This window comes from Squalius cephalus (assembly GCF_949319135.1).
Source record: "Squalius cephalus genome assembly, chromosome: 6".
NCBI lineage: Eukaryota > Metazoa > Chordata > Actinopteri > Cypriniformes > Leuciscidae > Squalius > Squalius cephalus.
The window spans coordinates 4,315,786-4,335,457 of NC_137127.1; the positions used below are offsets into that span (position 1 = coordinate 4,315,786).

Sequence of the window (19,672 nt, forward strand, 5' to 3'; positions counted from 1 at the left end):
ATGGAAAGCTTAAAATAACTGGACCAAATCTTAATTTTGTATTTAAGAAATGCCTTTATTGTATTTTATTTATTTATTTTCTACATACTTTGGGAATGTTGATAAAAACGTCCCTTGAAACAGTTTACAAGTATTTACAACAGTCCAAAATCACTGCAACTACCCTCTCTCTCCTCATTATATGACCTTAAACAAATGAAAGAGGATATTTAATGAGCGTTACAAAAATAAAGGAAATGTTTATCGGTACAGTACAGTATTTTAAAGGGATGCTTTAAAATTTTGTCATTCAGCCCATGTTGTTTCAAACTTTTGACTTTCTATTTCCGTGGGACACTAGTCAGGTTTGGGGGGGGGGGGGGGGGGGGGGGGAGCGTGAAGATGATTGAATAATGACAGAACTGTCATTTTTGGGTGAACGCTCTTCATAAATTTCGAGAAGCAATTTGTAATAAAAGTGCTGATGATTGTATAAATATCCACGTCAATCAATGACAGATTTTATTCCATGTTTTCCGCTTCACTGCTGAAATATCTAACTAAAATCAACTAAAAAACTGGAAACGTTAACGTTCATTTACACGACAACGGCTTTTTGGGGGCCTAAAACACAAACTTTTGAAAACGGGTTTCAAAGTGCAAGTTTTTAAATACGATTAAGTATTTAAATAAACTACAAAAAATGCAAATCTGTGGTAAATATGACATCATGCGCATGCTTATAATGCATGCGTCTCATTCTGTGAGATTTTGATAATGCTGTCGTCTGTACGTGAAAATCTCAAAGGAACTATTTTCCGGTTTTTAGTGCATCGTTGTCGTGTAAACACACCCTAAATAATTTATAGAAAATCTAATGATTAATTTTGTTGCCATGGATTTTTTCAGAGCTAACAAAAATTGTTGTCCCAAAAGACACAGCTGGTTTCAGAAACAGAGTTCAGTCACAGACTTTTAAAATGCATTAAAAGCACTGGCCATAAAAATACACTGAAAAGGACCAAACAAAAAAAAAAACGAATGTGAGAGAAGAGATTTTTTTTTTTCCTGGCCTTGCTAAAGTCAATGATTTGATAAACATAACAGAACACAGTTAACTTCACATAAACATTTCCATCTCTGTAACCAATTTCAGTAGGACTACAACCAGTAACATTAACAACTGGGTGAAAAAATATTAACATTTCACCTGAAGTGCTCAATTAGAGTCAATTCTTTTGGAGAAAAAAAAACACAAAAAGCTGAAATGTGCATGTAGCAACTGCTTCAACATTCATGTATGATATCAGAACAAGTTTTTCTGTTGTTGTTGTTGAAAAAAACCTGCATCATACTAAAAACAGAAATGCACAAGGCACAGGACCTCAAGTATTTGTGAGACAAATGCTTGATAAAATAGGCAACCGAGCAGTGAATGTCATGCTGTTACTGTCATGTATCGTGTATCTGTTATGCATCTCTACATCTTAAATTTGAAATTAAAACTGTTTTTTGTGCATAATGGAATGCATATGCAGCTAATAATTTAATAGTACAGTATATTCATCTATTTCAGTCCTCAAAGAGTTTAAAGCCGGTCTACAGGCCTGCTGTAGTGTGACAAAAATAAGCAGTCGCTCTGAGAGGAAAAGAGAGAGGCCAGGGCATGACGGAGTCCAGTCGGGACGGTTATTTGGCAACCCTGCAATGCCACGCAGAGGGACTTTCTTCCTGCAACCGCTTCATTTTCTTTCCGAAGAAGATCCACCAGCACACACCGATCAGGACACACACCACAGACTCCACATAGTAACCGTCCAATGTCGTCACACACGCGCCGCCCTCTCGGACACAGAGCTGAAGACAAGATAAGAACGGGTTAAAAAGTGCTACTAAATAGCTAACACCAGGAAATAGAAAGATACCGACCCCTGCTTCTTCAGCTGATCCGCACGTCTGACCCGGCGCTCCCTGACACTCCTTAAAGGTCAGCGGGTCAACCAGCCATAGAGCGAGAGTGGAGGGCCAGTTCCCTCCGAGATTAGTCACAGTGTTCAGAAGGGTCATGTACGTGCCGCCTATCATTGGGTCACTGACCTTGGCATGAAAGGCCATGCAGGCCACATACATGCTGTACAGCGCCACCTAGTGGAGGAAGACACTCTGCAATGAGTCCAACCTCATTTCATTCTAAACAGTCAATTAATCACTTAAATAATATTACATGTAATATTATTTAAAATATTACATGAAATGGCAGTTACATACCTATATATGTACTTATATTTTTATGTATACTAATATAGAATTATATAGTAAAATATATGTAAATAAATGTGTGTGATTTATCTTGATATAGTTTTTTTTATTTTTTTATTTTTACATATACACATTAAAAATAACACTATATTACAGGTTTTCTCTTTATTATTTCATTTTGTAACATTATTATACATTTATATAAAAAAATAATTTGTGAATTGTTACTGTTATATAATTATTATAAATATTAATACATTTTAATATATTGTTATATAATTATACATAAATATAAATGCATAATATATATGTATTTATTATTTTGTATATATTTATTATTGTTTCATTTGAGTTATGTTATTATCATATTATATAATTATAATATAAATACATTTGAAAACAAATATATCAAAGTAAACGTGTGTGTGTGCGATTTACTTTTGATATTATTAAAAATAACATTATATTATAGGTTGTCTCTATTATTTCATTTTGTGATATATATATATATATATATATATATATATATATATATATATATATATATATATATATATACACATTTCATTTGTGAGTTATTATTATGTTATTGTTATATGATTATTATATTGGTAACACTTTACAATAAGGTTTAATTTGTTAACATTAGATAACATGAACTAACAATGAACAATATTTCTACCGCATTTATTAATCTTAGTTAATATTAATTACATTTCTTGATACATTTTTTAAATCCAACATCGTATCCGTTAACATTTGTGAATGCACTGTGAACTAATATGAACAATGAAAAGATGCAATTTTATTAACTAACATTACCAGCTAGCTTATTGAAGTAATGAATACTTGTTTGTTAACAAATGATTATGACATTTAGAAAAAATGTAGCATTGGTGTATAATGATTCATTAAATGCATATGAACTAACCTGATGCGCTGCGTAGCTCAGCAACACAACGGCATAATAATACAGCGGAAATCCCTGATCCTGCCGAACACTCGGGGTCCACCAGACCAGCAGGGCGTACTCTAGACCAATCAGCAGCCTTCGAGGAACACAAGACACACACTTCCCATTACAACGCATGTCTTCCCTCTAATGATTGATCACACGTGGCTGTACATCACAGCTCTTAAAGTCAAGAGTCAAGGCATGCGTGTTGTTATTTGTGTTTGAGTGTTTGCAGAACCACAGCACCGATCTGAACTATTACATCCATCCTCTCAGTCAACATCACTCAGATCTACTATCCGACTTAAAAATAGGGGTGATCGTGCTTTTGCAGCCCTAAGTTATGGAATAGCCTATCAGCTTACATCAGATCCGCCCAAACTTTGTCAATTTTTAAATCCACTTTGAACACGCATCTTTTTTCAAATGCTTTCAATATTTCTTAAAGGAACACGCCGACTTTTTGCTTATTCAGCGTATCCCCCAGAGTTAGATAAGTCCACACATACCCTTCTCATCTCAATGCGTGCCGTAACTCTGTCTGACACACCCACCGCTAGCCTAGCTTAGCACAAAGACTGGAGGTCAACGGCTCCAGCTAGCATACTGCTCCCAATAAGTGACAAAATAACGCCAACATTTTCCCATATATAAATTAAATTGTACTGTGTTGTGTTGATTGTTAGTACCTGAATGGGAAGGCCTTGTAGAAAATGTCCAGTGGTCGTGGACCAGCAGTGTATTTACTGATAACCAGAGGCAGCAGGATCTGCAGAGGCACCATGGGAACTGCCAGCAGAGCCAGTTGCTCTTTAGGAACCCCAGCTTCCACCAGCTTGAGCCCCGTCACAGCGTCCGCTGCAGAGAAACCCATCTGACAGAAGAGACCAAGAGGGGTCAATTAGATCATCCCTTTCTAGTGTTATATGTGACCCTGGACCACAAAACCAGTCACATGGTCACATTATCATTTATACATCATCTGAAAGCTGAATAAATAAGCTTTCCATTGGTCGAGAAATCTGGAATCTGAGGGTGCAAAAAAATCAAAACATTGAGAAAATCTCCTTTAAAGTTGTCCATTTATGTTGGCGCTTATGCTGCATTCACTCACAAAAATAAATGTTTTATATATTTACGGTAGGAAATTTACTAAATATCTTCATGGAACATGATCTTTACTTAATATCCTAATGATTTTTGCCATAAAAGACAAATCTATCATTTTGACCTTTACAATGTATTGTTGGCTATTGCCACAGATATACCCGTGCGACTCGTGATCCAGGGTCACATATTTTAATGCAATTTGTAGCATTTTTTATTATATTTTTATGAGCCAGTGGAATGGAATTTCGTTCAAATGTGCACTATCTATCTATCTATCTATCTATCTATCTATCTATCTATCTATCTATCTATCTATCTATCTATCTCTCTCTCTCTCCATCTCTCTCTCCATCTCTCTCTCTCCATCTCTCTCTCTCTCCATCTCTCTCTCTCTCCATCTATCTCTCTCTCCATCTATCTCTCCATCTCTCTCTCCATCTCTCTCTCTCTCCATCTATCTCTCTCTCCATCTATCTCTCTCTCCATCTATCTCTCTCTCCATCTCTCTCTCCATCTCTCTCTCCATCTATCTCTCTCTCCATCTATCTCTCTCTCCATCTATCTCTCTCTCCATCTATCTCTCTCTCCATCTATCTCTCTCTCCATCCATCTCTCTCTCCATCTCTCTCTCCATCTCTCTCTCCATCTCTCTCTCCATCTCTCTCTCTCCATCTCTCTCTCTCTCCATCTCTCTCTCTCTCTCTCCATCTATCTCTCTCTCCATCTATCTCTCTCTCCATCTATCTCTCTCTCCATCTATCTCTCTCTCCATCTATCTCTCTCTCCATCTCTCTCTCCATCTCTCTCTCTCCATCTCTCTCTCTCTCCATCTCTCTCTCTCTCCATCTATCTCTCTCTCCATCTATCTCTCCATCTATCTCTTCATCTATCTCTCTCCATCTCTCTCTCTCTCCATCTCTCTCTCTCTCCATCTATCTCTCTCTCCATCTATCTCTCCATCTATCTCTTCATCTATCTCTCCATCCATCTATCTCTCCATCCATCTATCTCTCCATCCATCTATCTCTCTCCATCCATCTATCTCTCTCCATCTATCTCTCCATCTATCTATCCATATATCTCTCCATCTATCTCTCCATCTATCTCTCCATCTATCTCTCCATCTATCTCTCCATCTATCTCTTCATCTATCTCTTCATCTATCTCTCCATCTATCTATCTCTCTTCATCTATCTCTTCATCTATCTCTTCATCTATCTCTTCATCTATCTCTCCATCTCTTCATCTATCTCTCCATCCATCCATCCATCCATCCATCCATCCATCTATCTCTTCATCTATCTATCTATCTATCTATCTATCTATCTATCTATCTATCTATCTATCTATCTATCTATCTATCTATCTATCTATCATCTCTCCATCTCTCCATCTATCCATCTCTCTCTCTATCCATCTCTCTCTCTATCCATCTCTCGATCTCTCTCTCTCTCTCTCTCTCTCTCTCTCTCTCTCTCTCTCTCTCTCTCTCTCTCTCTCTCTCTCTATCTCTCCATCTATCTCTCCATCTCTCTCCATCCATCTCTCTCTCTCTCTCTCTCTCTCTCTCTCTCTCTCTCTATCCATCTCTCCATCTATCTCTCTCTCTATCCATCTCTCTCTATCCATCTCTCTCTATCCATCTCTCTCTATCCATCCATCCATCCATCCATCCATCCATCCATCCATCCATCCATCCATCCATCCATCCATCCATCTCTCCATCTCTATCCATCTATCTATCCATCTATCTATCCATCTATCTATCCATCTCTCCATCTCTCTCTCTATCCATCTATCTATCCATCTATCCATCTATCTCTATCCATCTATCTATCTATCTATCTATCTATCTATCTATCTCTCTCTCTCTATCCATCCATCTATCTATCTATCTATCTATCTATCTATCTATCTATCTATCTATCTATCTATCTATCTATCTATCTATCTATCTCTACAACAATCAAAGCTGTTAAAACAGTAATAGATGACCATAGTGAACATTACCTTGGCAGTTAGCAGGAGAACACAGAAGGTAAAGACTGTGGGCATTTTAATGATGGACAGCAAAAGTTTGTACGTCTCCATCACACCCTGGGTCTCCTCTTTAGGCTTCTTCTTGGTATGATGGGGACTGACATTTTCCTTTTTCAGGATAGCGACCAGAGTGGTAGAGACCATGAACACGATCCCCCAGAAAAACAAGAAGTCTGAGACGGAGCAGAACAGAACAAAGTGCAAAGTAATCAGTAAACCTGCATCTCAAGTCACATGATTTCATTTATTTAGGCCAGTTTTAATACTGAAAAAAGATAAGGTACCATATATAGCCTATATTTATCACACAACTATTCAAAAGTGCACATTTTTAATGTTTCTATTCAAATATATTGTATAATGTAAAATTTTTGAGGAAACAGTGGAAAAAATTGTTTTCAGGATTCTTTTATGAATTGAAAGTTCAAAAATCAGAATTTAATTAAAATAGAAATGTTTTGTAACAAGTTAAATGTTTTTTATTGACACGTTTGATCATTTTAATGAATCACTGCTAAATAAAAATATTACTATCTCACTGACATATTAAAATCTTCCTAATCCCAAAACACTACTATAATATTATAAATATGAATACATTTTATTATATTGTTATATAATTATATTATCATACATAAATATAAATGCATAATGTATAGAAATGTAAATAAATGTGTATTTATTATTTTTTATATATTTATTATTGTTTCATTTGAGTTGTTATTATTATCATATTATATAATTATAATATAAATACTTTTAAATACAAAAATATATATTTTATATATATATATATATATATATAAGTAAGCGTGTGTGTGCGATTTACTTTTGATATATTGTTTATATTATATTATATTAAAGGGGGGGTGAAATGCTATTTCATGCATACTGAGTTTTTTACACTGGTAAAGAGTTGGATTCCCATGCTAAACATGGACAAAGTTTCAAAAACTAAGTTGTACGTTTGAAGGAGTATTTTTGTTCCAAAAATACTCCTTCCGGTTTGTCACAAGTTTCGGAAAGTTTTTTTCGAGTATGGCTCTGTCTTACGTAAGATAGGGCGGAATTTCCTTATATGGGTCCTAAGGGCACTTCTCCGGTAAGATCGCGGCCGCGCGCGCACTCGTAGACTAGAGCAAGAGAGTGAAAGCAGTTCGCCATCAAAGCGTCCTGCCCGGCTTTTGGGAAGTCAATGTCACCAAAGAAGTGTGTTTTTGGTTGCCAGGGCAAGACAACCCTGCACAGATTCCCAAAGAACCCAGCGTTAAGGAACCCGTGGATGGAGTTTGTTTTCCTGAGCATAAACGGAGTTGTGTAAGACATTTCGACGATGATTGTTTTATAAACAAAGCCCAGATCCACGGATTTGCAGATCGTCTAATGCTTAAGGATCGAGCAGTCACAATGATAAAGGTTCACGGTCGTGCGTTGGAACCGGACGGTGAGTAAAACTGTTTGTTGAACAAATGTCTCTGTGTGTTGTCACTAGCTTGGCGCGTTAGCACAGCTAAGCTTCGCCCACAGGGCCCGCCCCCAGCCGCTCGGTTTTTTCCGGAAAGACTCGGTACAGCCTATCTTTCTGTTAAAAATGTAATAAAACAAAAGACTTTTTGGAGATATGAAGGATGCAATATTACTCTATAGGTACTCAAGATTAACAGGAGATTGAGTGAAAATGAGCATTTCACCCCCCCCCCCTTTAATATATATATATATATTAAAAATAACATTATATAATAGGTTTTCTCTATTATTTCATTTTGTGATATATTTAATATAATTTATTTATATTAAATATAATTTAACATTAAAATTTAACACGTTTGATCATTTTAATGTATCACTGCTAAATAAAAATATTAATATCTCACTGATATATTAAAATCTTACTAATCCCAAAACACAAAACATACATTCACACACACAAAACATATACACGCACGCACGCACACACAGTAATGAATATAACATTTGAATACAACATTTGAATATACCTGAGAGCGTTACAATGCCCCTTTCCTGCGGCTCAAACCTCAGATACTTGTTGCAGAAATCGGCAGACTCCAGAGCCAGAAACAGGACGTTTCCTAGGAAGTATCCGGCCGTCTGACCCACCGAGTTACAAGTGGAGGCATATCCCACATTCTCCCGGGACAGCATCGTAAGAGCCCAGCCGTCGACAGCGATGTCCTGCGTGGCAGCGAGGAACGCCAGCATGAAGAACACCGCAGTCAGAGTGATCACATCAGGACCCTTCTGCCCGTCCGTCTGAAGCATCGAGTCCACCGCGAACGACAGGTACAGCATGAAGAGACCCAGCAGGTACTGAGTGGGAACCAGCCACGACTTCCTCCTGCCGAACCGCTTCAGGTACAGCGAGTCCACCAGAGGAGCCCAGAACAGCTTCAGACTGAAGGGCCAAAACACAAAGCTAAAATACGCCTGGTCCCTGTAGCTGACGTTCTTACTCTGCATGATGAGAGGGATGCTCCCGGCCAGTCCTAAAGGAATTCCCTGAAGCACATACAGGAATAACAACAATGCAACATTGCTCAGTTCTCCATTGATCCCATTAGACACTTTGGCTTGTCCATCATCCCTGTCTGAGTTTTGAAGAAGAGCCTCCTCGTCGTCCTCCACTTCTAGCTTGGACTCTCTTGCACGCATGTCTGAGTTGGACACCGCGGGCTTCCGTTGCCTCCCGTTCTTGAGTGTGATTGATTTAGACAGCTCCATCTTAATCTGCCAGGCATCAATCCAAATATGTCCTTAAAACACCTGCATGTACAAAAAGAGCAATGAAAACAGTGATGTGTCTGTGAAAAACTAGAGATCGACCGATAATCGGCTTTACCGATATTTTTCCCGATATTTTCCCATAATCGGGTCGCGGTTTTGTAATATCGGATACACAGATAAATGGCAATTGCGTGCAAGACCGTCATTAAAGCACAGATTTTATTTTAAAAAAGACACTTTAGTGACAGTGCACTATATATTTTTTAATTTTTTGCACTATTTATTGATGTAGAAGTGCGTTTGTTTTGTATGCACTTTAAAATAACACTTTATTTAAAAAGTGTTAAACGTTTTTTTTTTTTTCAAATCAGTGCTGTCGTTATAATTGTCAAAAATATAAATAAACCAATAGATAAATAAATATCGGTTCTGCATATCGGTTATTGGGCACATAAACATGGTATCGGTAATAAGAAATCAATATCGGTCGATCTCTAGAAAAAACTTAACAGCATTACATCTTATTGAAAGACAAGGGGAACATGTGCATTACTCTTTGACATCAAAACACATAAAAGATGATAAATGGTTCTTATGTCACGTAAAAATTAATAAACATAACAAATAACATCAGATTCGAGACATTATCGCGCGAGATATTCATTCAAAGTGAGTTTGATTATCAGACATACTCTGAACGAGAGGATGGCGTAAGCATGAGATGGTAAAGAGGAAGAAAATACACTGATTCATGGTTACCTTGCACTATGATGACAATCCACATGACAAGTCAAGACATTAATGAATCAATGAACAAAATGTTATACGAATGACGGAAAAAACACACTGTTCTGTGACTTCAAATGAGCAGCACTTGACTGAGACACAAACATACACGCAAATATTAAATATACCTAGTGTTTACGAGACGCAGAGAAGCGCAGTAAGTACACCTGACTGCTGAACTGAGGAGGAAGCCGGAGCGGTGCGTCAGTTAAAAGTGTCCGACAGCTTCAGCTGACGTGTCTTACAGCTTCCGTTTTTAGTTCCGCCCGGTTACATTTCATTTACACAGAGAAATATACTATCCATGCACACCTTTCACACTTTACTGACACATGAAGCTATATTAATATAGTAATCAGTTGCTGTGGTTAAGTGACAATGCGAGTTGATAAAGTTTACTTCTGTACAGTGTAATCGTGATAAATTATTATGTCTCATCTCATTAAGGCAGTGTAAGAAACTTCCAGAATGTTTCTGCCACTGTAGTGACTGGTTAATATATGATTAATGCATCATATTATTTACATATCATTTACTGTATATTAGGGCTGTCAAATTGATTAATCGCATAACATAAACGTTTGTGTTTATATAATATATGTATATGTAAATATATATATATATATATATATAAATATGTAATTATGTGTGTGTGTGTGTGTGTGTGTGTGTACGTGTTTGTGTCTAAATACACACACACACATATATGTGTGTGTGTGTGTGTGTGTGTATATTTACACACACACACACACACACACACACATATAATTACACACATATATATATATATATATATATATATATATATATATATATATATATATTACCACCAATATATGATTGAATTATTAGTGAAATATTTAAATGAGCTGTTTTCTATTTCAATATATTTTCCTGATGGTAAAACTAATTTTTTAGCAGCAATTTCTCCAGATTTGGTCAAGAATAAACATTCTTATTATATTATATTTGTTATTACTGATTAATATTTTTGTGGAATCTATGATACATCTTGTGATGGTCATGGAATCTTTAGTAACAGTATTAATTTCCTTTCTGACAATTTAATGCATCTTTCCTGAATAAAATTTATTTTTTTATTTATTTTTTTAATCTTTTGAACAGTAGTGTAAACGGAAGGCTATATAACAATGTATTATAATAAAATAGTTAATATAATAACACAACCCATTTAAAGAACCTCTTTACTGTATACTAAACTATTGCAGAGTTGTTTAAAGGAATCAGTGTATTCCTTATTAAATTAATATAATGAAATACAGTAAAAGATAAAGCTGAATATGGTCTACATTTCAATATACATAGTAAAAATGTAAAAATGACTAAAAGTCAAATAGTCAAAGAGATCTTTATGTCATAGTGCAGATTTATATTGATTTCACTGTGTGTGAATGAGGAAAAATGTATAAATAATTCACTGTCTTCCACCCGGTGCTTCTCAAAACATATTACTAGCTCATATTAAAATGTAATGACTTTCTAAACACCAGACCAAACTAAAGTCGTAACTCATGTGACCATGGCCTGAAATAGCGGTCCCATTCTCACAAGGCCACAGATGCAGTGTGTGTTTAGAGTCGGCAGCCATAATTGACGGAAAAATACAACTGAAAGAAAAATATGCACTTGGTTTCTATAATACACATGCACTCACCTAAAGGATTATTAGGAACACCATACTAATACTGTGTTTGACCCCCTTTCGCCTTCAGAACTGCCTTAATTCTACGTGGCATTGATTCAACAAGGTGCTGAAAGCATTCTTTAGAAATGTTGGCCCATATTGATAGGATAGCATCTTGCAGTTGATGGAGATTTGTGGGATGCACATCCAGGGCACGAAGCTCCCGTTCCACCACATCCCAAAGATGCTCTATTGGGTTGAGATCTGGTGACTGTGGGGGCCATTTTAGTACAGTGAACTCATTGTCATGTTCAAGAAACCAATTTGAAATGATTCGAGCTTTGTGACATGGTGCATTATCCTGCTGGAAGTAGCCATCAGAGGATGGGTACATGGTGGTCATAAAGGGATGGACATGGTCAGAAACAATGCTCAGGTAGGCCGTGGCATTTAAACGATGCCCAATTGGCACTAAGGGGCCTAAAGTGTGCCAAGAAAACATCCCCCACACCATTACACCACCACCACCAGCCTGCACAGTGGTAACAAGGCATGATGGATCCATGTTCTCATTCTGTTTACGCCAAATTCTGACTCTACCATCTGAATGTCTCAACAGAAATCGAGACTCATCAGACCAGGCAACATTTTTCCAGTCTTCAACTGTCCAATTTTGGTGAGCTTGTGCAAATTGTAGCCTCTTTTTCCTATTTGTAGTGGAGATGAGTGGTACCCGGTGGGGTCTTCTGCTGGTGTAGCCCATCCGCCTCAAGGTTGTGCATGTTGTGGCTTCACAAATGCTTTGCTGCATACCTCGGTTGTAACGAGTGGTTATTTCAGTCAAAGTTGCTCTTCTATCAGCTTGAATCAGTCGGCCCATTCTCCTCTGACCTCTAGCATCAACAAGGCATTTTCGCCCACAGGACTGCCGCATACTGGATGTTTTTCCCTTTTCACACCATTCTTTGTAAACCCTAGAAATGGTTGTGCGTGAAAATCCCAGTAACTGAGCAGATTGTGAAATACTCAGACCGGCCCGTCTGGCACCAACAACCATGCCACGCTCAAAATTACTTAAATCACCTTTCTTTCCCATTCTGACATTCAGTTTGGAGTTCAGGAGATTGTCTTGACCAGGACCACACCCCTAAATGCATTGAAGCAACTGCCATGTGATTGGTTGATTAGATAATTGCATTAATGAGAAATTGAACTGGTGTTCCTAATAATCCTTTAGGTGAGTGTATATGCATAATGTAAACACTGCTTATAAATAAATATGCTGTATGATACGAAATGTCGATCATAAAAATCATAAAATCCTATACAAAGCAATGTGTTGTTTGAGTTTTTTGAGCCGTTTTATGCTTTCACTGTGAAAGAAGAGATCAGAGATAATGAATGACTGGATGTGTGGAGCCGCGTGGAATCAGTAAAAGGGTTTAAATGCATGTGACAGAGGATGTTGAATAAAGACATGTGACCAGACGTGTGAGTGTAAACTAACTCAATCTTTCTCCATTAGCAGCCACTGCCATTTACATTTATGCCAGCAACCAGTTTAGTTGCTTCTGTTTTCTTGTCCAAATCAAAACTACATAAATGTACTCATATAAAGCTGACAAAGCAGTGAATGCCAAATAATGTTTTATTATTTTGATAATAAAATATCAGGGCAAACATTTAGCTGTCATATTATCAAGCGGTGGAAAGTCAATATCATGATGAATGTTAAAAAAGAATGTTTTACTTATGAACCCAAAACTTTATGCAGTGCATACACTCTTATAAATAAAATGGCGCAAACGCTGTCTGACTTTACCCTTTCAAACATTTCTAATATGTACATTTAGGTCCAATATGTACCTTGGTATGCAAAGTACAAAGGTGAATCATTTGTACAGCTTTTGTACCTTTTTTCTCTGCGAGTGTATGTCTCCTTTAATTGTTAAATCATCGAAATCTATATATTAAAAGTTGGATATCATATATATAGCGTATGTGTCCTACTTTACTGCGATCCCACAAAGAATATAGCATTTAATTTCAGAATGTTGATCTCCTATTAAGAGATTGTAAAATGGCCTAATGTTTACTTTAAATTGTGACAACACATATCACATTAAAACAGGAAATACAATGAATTTTATGAGCAACCCTTTTAAATTTCCGGGTTTCTCAGAAGCAGAAGTCGTCATGGTTGGGTAAACTTCTAACGGTGAATGAGAGACTAACTTACATTAAATATATTTTTCGTGTTGCAAATTGTATTCTATTCAAATTCCAATTTGCTTAAATACCCCCCAAAAAACGAGAAAAAACCCCCAATATTGTTTTAACAACTTAAAAAAAAAAAGAATAAGAAAAAAATAGGGAGAGATTGATAATGGCAGTCAGAACGGAAGAGAGAAAGATGCCAAATTTACCGCCACTCCCACAGCAACTGTTTTTTATTTATTTGATGTAAAGGTAATATAAAACAAAGTGTAGTGTTATCAATGTACATACATTTAAAACATAATAATAATTAAAAAAAAAAACTTTGCAGGAATTATGATGATGACCGTTAAAACGCGTCGTCACAGTCTGTGAAAAAGGTCCAACGTTGGGTTTAAATTTTAATTAATAAATTAAACCAACAGTTATTTGACCCAAACACGACCCAATCACATTTGTTATATGTGTTCAAATAATATCTGAAATGATCTCGAGTTAATTTAAGTAGAATATGTTTTAAAATATGTTCCTTCAAAAATACTAAACGATTCGAGCCAACAGAAACTTTTCTCTGACTCTTAACGTCAAAACTCCTCCCTATCAGCAATCACACACCACACGACCACGAGCAGGCTGAAGATACGGTAACGGAGCTGTAGTAGTAAGCAACCGGCCAGCAGGAGAGAGAGAGAGAGAGAGAGAGAGAGAGAGAGAGAGAGACACCGTCAACAAACGATCACACGGAAGAGAGAGAGAGACCCCCGCTGAACACGCTCACAACAGAAACACGGATAGACAGGAGTGTCCGCTCCACATCACGCACTCATGGCACTGTGTAACGGGGATACCAAGGTCAGTAAACCGGCCTAAGCATGGCTCAGAACCCAAACTCTTCTGCCCGTCCTTGTGCGTATCACCGGTTCTCGCTACCGGTTTTCCCCGTTCACACGCGGCCTGTCTGCGCTGTGAAACTTAGAGCGCGCGGCGACCCGGCTGATTTTTGTACTTTTATTAATGCGCATTTGCCCTTATGGATGATTTATATGCTCGGTCTTTGCCTACAGCACTCTACCGGCTGATGTCGTGGTGCTGGATGTGATATTACTGAGAACATCACATGCCCCGGGCGAAGCTCGCAGCGCGCGCAGCTCAGCTCGCGCATTCGGTTAGCCGGGGCTCGAGCGCACAAGCTAATGCTAGTTAGCCTCAATCAATGTGACATGCTGAGCTTCCACTGCTAATGGGGTTTTAAAGCTGTGGCTGAAATCAACAGCCACCTGTAAAACACCTATGGGTTTCATGCAGCTGCAAAGCATTTATCGCGTTTATCACTGTGAAAAGTTGAGCTGTTCTGTGTTAACATGCTAGTATGAGTGTGTACAGGCCAGTGCATTTCCATACTGGATAGAGGGTCATGTTTGCTATATTTGTTTTATCTTTGCATATACATGACTGTTAGTTAATGCCTTCACTCTTTCAAGTGTTTATGTAAATATTGTTTTGTTGCGTTTTTCCGGCATTTTATACTCTTTTGAGTCAGTTATAAAGTGTTGTTTTCTTGCGCTCGCAAACCACGTGGGAGGGTTTCGTACTTATAAACTGTAGTAAGAGATACATGGGTTCGTAGTGCGTACACTGTCTTTTCTGAAATTATGGCTGATCTATTTTTACCTCAGGGTTCTGAGTTAAAATTAATCATACTTGAAACTATACAAGTATATACTGCATATTTGGAGGCCATAAAATAATAATGATGTAGAAATATTACCAACCATAGGCAGTTTTGTACTTTAGAAAAAAAGTAGTGTGGTTAATGCCAAAAATGGCCAGTATATCTAAATAGCAGGCTGTCAATTTTATTACTGATTTAATTATATATATATATATATATATATATATATATATATATATATATATATATATATATTAGTGATGCACCGATGTGAAAATTGTGGCCGATACCGATATTAATATTGCTGTTATGGCCGATACCGATATTTACCGATGTCGATATCTCTGTATAGAAAACAAATTTTAATGATTATCAAATAAAGAGCTATTTTCCAAAACACATTTTTTTTACTTTAGAAATGACTGATATTGGGCACCTTCATGTGAGCAAAATATGTCACACATACGACACACATGCATTATATTGCATTGCATGTGTGCTGGTCAACTTGTCTAAAATTAAGAAACCCTTAGAAAACAGTAAAAAAAAAAAAAAAAATACCACAGGGAAAAGGGCTTCTTGTGACTTGCTGTCTTTGCGTTTGAACATTGCACATTTTAAACAGGACACACATTAGCTGAATAAATGTTAGCCAATACAAACATATTTATAGAAAACAGTTGACAATGAATAGACAGGAGTCCAATAATAGCATAACGAATCACTTATTCTAAAAATAATAACAAGTAGGCTATAAGACGAATCCGACATATGGGCTGTGTTAACAGTAAAACGTCCGTCATTTAACGAATTTTAAAAACACGGATGAATAATACAAAATGCTTTCTGACATTTTGACAGAAAAAAAACAAACAAGCAAGAACAAAATTTAAACTTAGCCCGTCAATTTTTCATTTTACAATTATCTTCTCTCTCTGTGTGCGCGCGTCCGTGTTTGTGTGAGAGAGCTTGCGCAGCACTGATACAACGGTAGCCTACTTTTTAATCCATAAGTAACGAACGCGCTAGTTTTCATACAAAATAAATATGTAACATAATTAGGTAGGCTACTTTAGTTATTATTAACACTATAACACATGAAGGCTACGTTTCTCAACACTGAGAATGAATAAATGCATCTCATAAATGAACCGAAACCTTCCTGCCTCACAGACCTGAGACATATATAGAAAGCTTGAAACGTCTATTTTTAAACAGAACAATTCAAAACGAAAGAAAACAGACTGTTCTCTGCTTATGTCATCTGTATGAAATGTGCATTTCTCTCAAGCGCGTTCTCTACGTCAACTTCATCTTCAACTTCACACGTCAAATATCGGCCTGTTCACATCGGCCATATTTTGACATCGGAAAAAAATGACCATATCGGCCGATATTATATTGGCGGCCGATATATCGTGCACCACTAATATATATATATATATATATATATATATATATATATATATATATATTAAAACAATATTAATGTATTTATATTTACAAACAAATATACTACAAAATAAATATATAAAAAATATGCGTGTGTTTATATATATATATATATATATATATATATATATATATATATATATATATAAAATAAACTAATATTATTATTATTATTATTATTTGTATATATATATATATATATATATATATATATATATATATATATATATATATATGTATATGTATGTGTGTGTGTATGCATTCAATTTTTTTTCAAATTTAATAAGATGGACATAATTATACTTTTTAATTATGTTTTAAAATATTTTACCACTCATTTTACCAAACCAGACTAAAAATGATATGCCACATGCCTAATATCACAAAATTGTAAGAATTACTACATTCAAAACATGTGTCTGCATTAAAGGGCTTTTCTATTATGCCGTTTTTGAAGTCTTGATTTTGTTTTTTGGGGTGTACTAGTATATGTTTTCATGCTTGATTGTTGAAAAAGCGCATTATTTTTCACATATTTGATATTTTTACAGCTCGCCTCTCCCCAGTCTGGTTTACAGGTCGTTTTCGATGAAGCCCCTCCTTCCGAAATATTACATGTGCTGTGATTGGTTTGCTGGCCAATATCTGGCCAGTGTGTTGTGATTGGCAGCGCTTAGTGGGTGTTCGGGAAATGTCCCGCCCCTTAATAACCGCGAGCTCTACTCGGATGTAAATAGTGACGTCAATTTCAAACCGTTTCTAGCCTGATTCAGACCCTGACAATGTTAACGAATTAGAGGATCATGCTGAACGGATTTCAAGCACGGGCTTTGATACGGACAAACTTTTTCCGGGGTGGAAAAAACAAGAGACAGCACTCTCCATCTTCTCTCACTCTTTTATTGCGTGTCCCATGGGCGGAGATTATTTAAATGAGGAACATTATGACTTCGGAAAAAACACGTTGTAGTGCAAACGAGCCGTTCATTGTCGTTCTTGAAAAGTGGATTCTGTTAAATAAAATATCTCCCTTTGGAGTGAACTTTGAGCTTTGTAACCTTGCAGATCTTTTTTATGCACAAACAGCAACACAATACACAAATTAAAGTTGAAAAAGCATAATAGGACCCCTTTAATTCACCCACAGGCTGTGTCCGAAAACTTAAAAATGCGTTCAAATCTAATGTCATCGTCTTCATCTCATCGATTTTTGAAGGCAGCATAGATGCATCCTTCGCTGACTTTTGATATCCCACAATCCTGTGTTTTCCATTCTGTGACAGTTGAGCTAAAAAATAAAGATTGCGTCTGAAAGTTGCGTTTGCTGGTCAGTTTGTGTGTACAGTAAATGTGTTTTTGACCAACGTTTTCCACTTCTGATGTCATTTCTAGCAAGAAATTACTATTATAGTAATTATATATTAGCTTACTTATCACCAAAGCTTGCTCTATTTTGCTCAGAAGTAGTGATCGACCGATGTATCGGTTTACCGATATTTTCCCGATATTTAAGCATTTTCCCTTAATCGGGTATCGGTTTTGTAATATCGGATAAACGGCGCCATCTTGTGGCCGTTTTGAGAATTCCGCCATTGCAGCCCGCGTCTGAGGAGATCAGTCAACAACAACTCTGTGCACAGGTAAAGCATATGTTCTGCTTGCTTTGCTTTAATTATTCAACTTTATTTAACATAACAGACACGCAGAAATGAGATTTGAGACATAAATGCCTGATATAGTTTAGCTATGCAGCTTGGCTCTAAAAAATTGTGACGAACTCATGGAGTCACGTAACGTAATCCGTCATGTCCTGCCCCAATAAAGACGTAACTTTACATGAATTAAATAAAACAGACATGAATGAGTGCATGTTGAAAATAAAAGCGCTGAATTTAATTCTCTATCTGTTGTATTTAATCACCATTAGTCTCGGAAAAAAAAGTTTGTTCATTCATACTGAGCACTCACTGGGTTGATGACAGGAATGCTCAAGCACGGCCACTGAATGAAACTTTTGACAAGATTATCTCGTTTAAACACCCTAAATTATATTATCATTTACTACATAACCATTATTTCGCTAATACAAATCTAAATAAATACCGCTCTGTGGAAATTAATTATTTAACGTTATTATCTCCACGCGCGATCGCGTTTGAGTAAGTTATAGTTCTGTGTAAACGCATAGATAAAAAGCACTTTGTCAGAAAGGATTTCATGATAGACCGACAAAAACATTATTAATAATTAATAACATACTAGTTGGAAAATGCAAATATGCTGTTTTGTTTGTTACTTTCCTGACAATGTTATATTCCAGCTAATATTATTCAGTGAATTAATATTACCCAGTGAATTATTCCTCACTCTTTAAACCTATTAAACGGCACATAAACCTTCTAAAACTGTTTAAAATGAATTACATTTCAATACAAAAAATACCTCCAACACGTGGAACCACTTAAAAATACATCACTCAACTATCTTTGAATATACAGTACCAGTCAAAAGTTTGGAAACATTACTATTTTTAATGTTTTTGAAAGAAGTCTCTTATGCTCATCAAGCCTGCAGTTTAAAAAAAAACAAAAAAAAAAAAAAAAAAAAACTAATATTATGAAATATTATTACAATTTAAAATAATGGTTCTCTTTTTTAATATACTTTAAAATGTAATTTATTTTTGGGATGCAAAGCTGAATTTTCATCAGCAAGTACTCCAGTCTTTGGTGTCTTATGATCCTTCAGAAATCATTCTAATATGATGATTTGATACTCAGTTATTATCAATGATGGAAACAGTTGTGCTGTTTAA

The 19,672-nt window shown here is 36.2% G+C and overlaps 2 protein-coding genes across 3 annotated transcripts in view; one reads left to right on the forward strand and one right to left on the reverse strand.

Annotated features, from left to right (window-relative positions):
- Positions 1-44: 44 nt before the first annotated feature.
- On the reverse strand, positions 45-10,075 carry slc33a1 (solute carrier family 33 member 1). Of its 2 annotated transcripts, none has more exons than XM_079873551.1 (7): positions 9,845-10,074; positions 8,341-9,124; positions 6,314-6,516; positions 3,883-4,067; positions 3,170-3,287; positions 1,909-2,124; positions 45-1,836 (listed from the first exon to the last, which is right to left on the reverse strand). In XM_079873551.1, exons 2-7 carry the CDS (start codon positions 9,080-9,082, stop codon positions 1,669-1,671), a joined length of 1,632 nt encoding a protein of 543 aa, XP_079729677.1. In that variant the 5' UTR covers positions 9,083-9,124; positions 9,845-10,074; the 3' UTR covers positions 45-1,668. The 2 variants fall into 2 exon arrangements, with proteins under 2 accessions (XP_079729677.1, XP_079729678.1); XM_079873552.1 differs by having other exon boundaries at positions 929-1,836; positions 10,000-10,075.
- A 4,218-nt stretch (positions 10,076-14,293) lies between these two features.
- The window catches only part of gmps (guanine monophosphate synthase), a 28,777-nt gene continuing 23,398 nt past the window's right edge, over positions 14,294-19,672 (forward strand). The window contains exon 1 of the mRNA XM_079873900.1: positions 14,294-14,585. Within this exon, the coding sequence (XP_079730026.1) occupies positions 14,559-14,585 (27 nt within the window). The 5' untranslated portion in view covers positions 14,294-14,558. The remainder of the gene's footprint in view (positions 14,586-19,672) is intronic.

What these genes read in the sequence shown, in the direction of transcription:
- slc33a1 (XM_079873551.1), bottom strand. Translation starts at nt 9,082, where the DNA reads ATGGAGCTGTCTAAATCAATCACACTCAAGAACGGGAGGCAACGGAAG. An exon ending in GGGCATTGTAACGCTCTCAG is followed by an intron (nt 6,517 to 8,340) that starts GTATATTCAAAT and finishes GCTCCGTCTCAG; the next exon opens with ACTTCTTGTTTTTCTGGGGG. An exon ending in TGAGCTACGCAGCGCATCAG is followed by an intron (nt 2,125 to 3,169) that starts GTTAGTTCATAT and finishes TTCCTCCACTAG; the next exon opens with GTGGCGCTGTACAGCATGTA.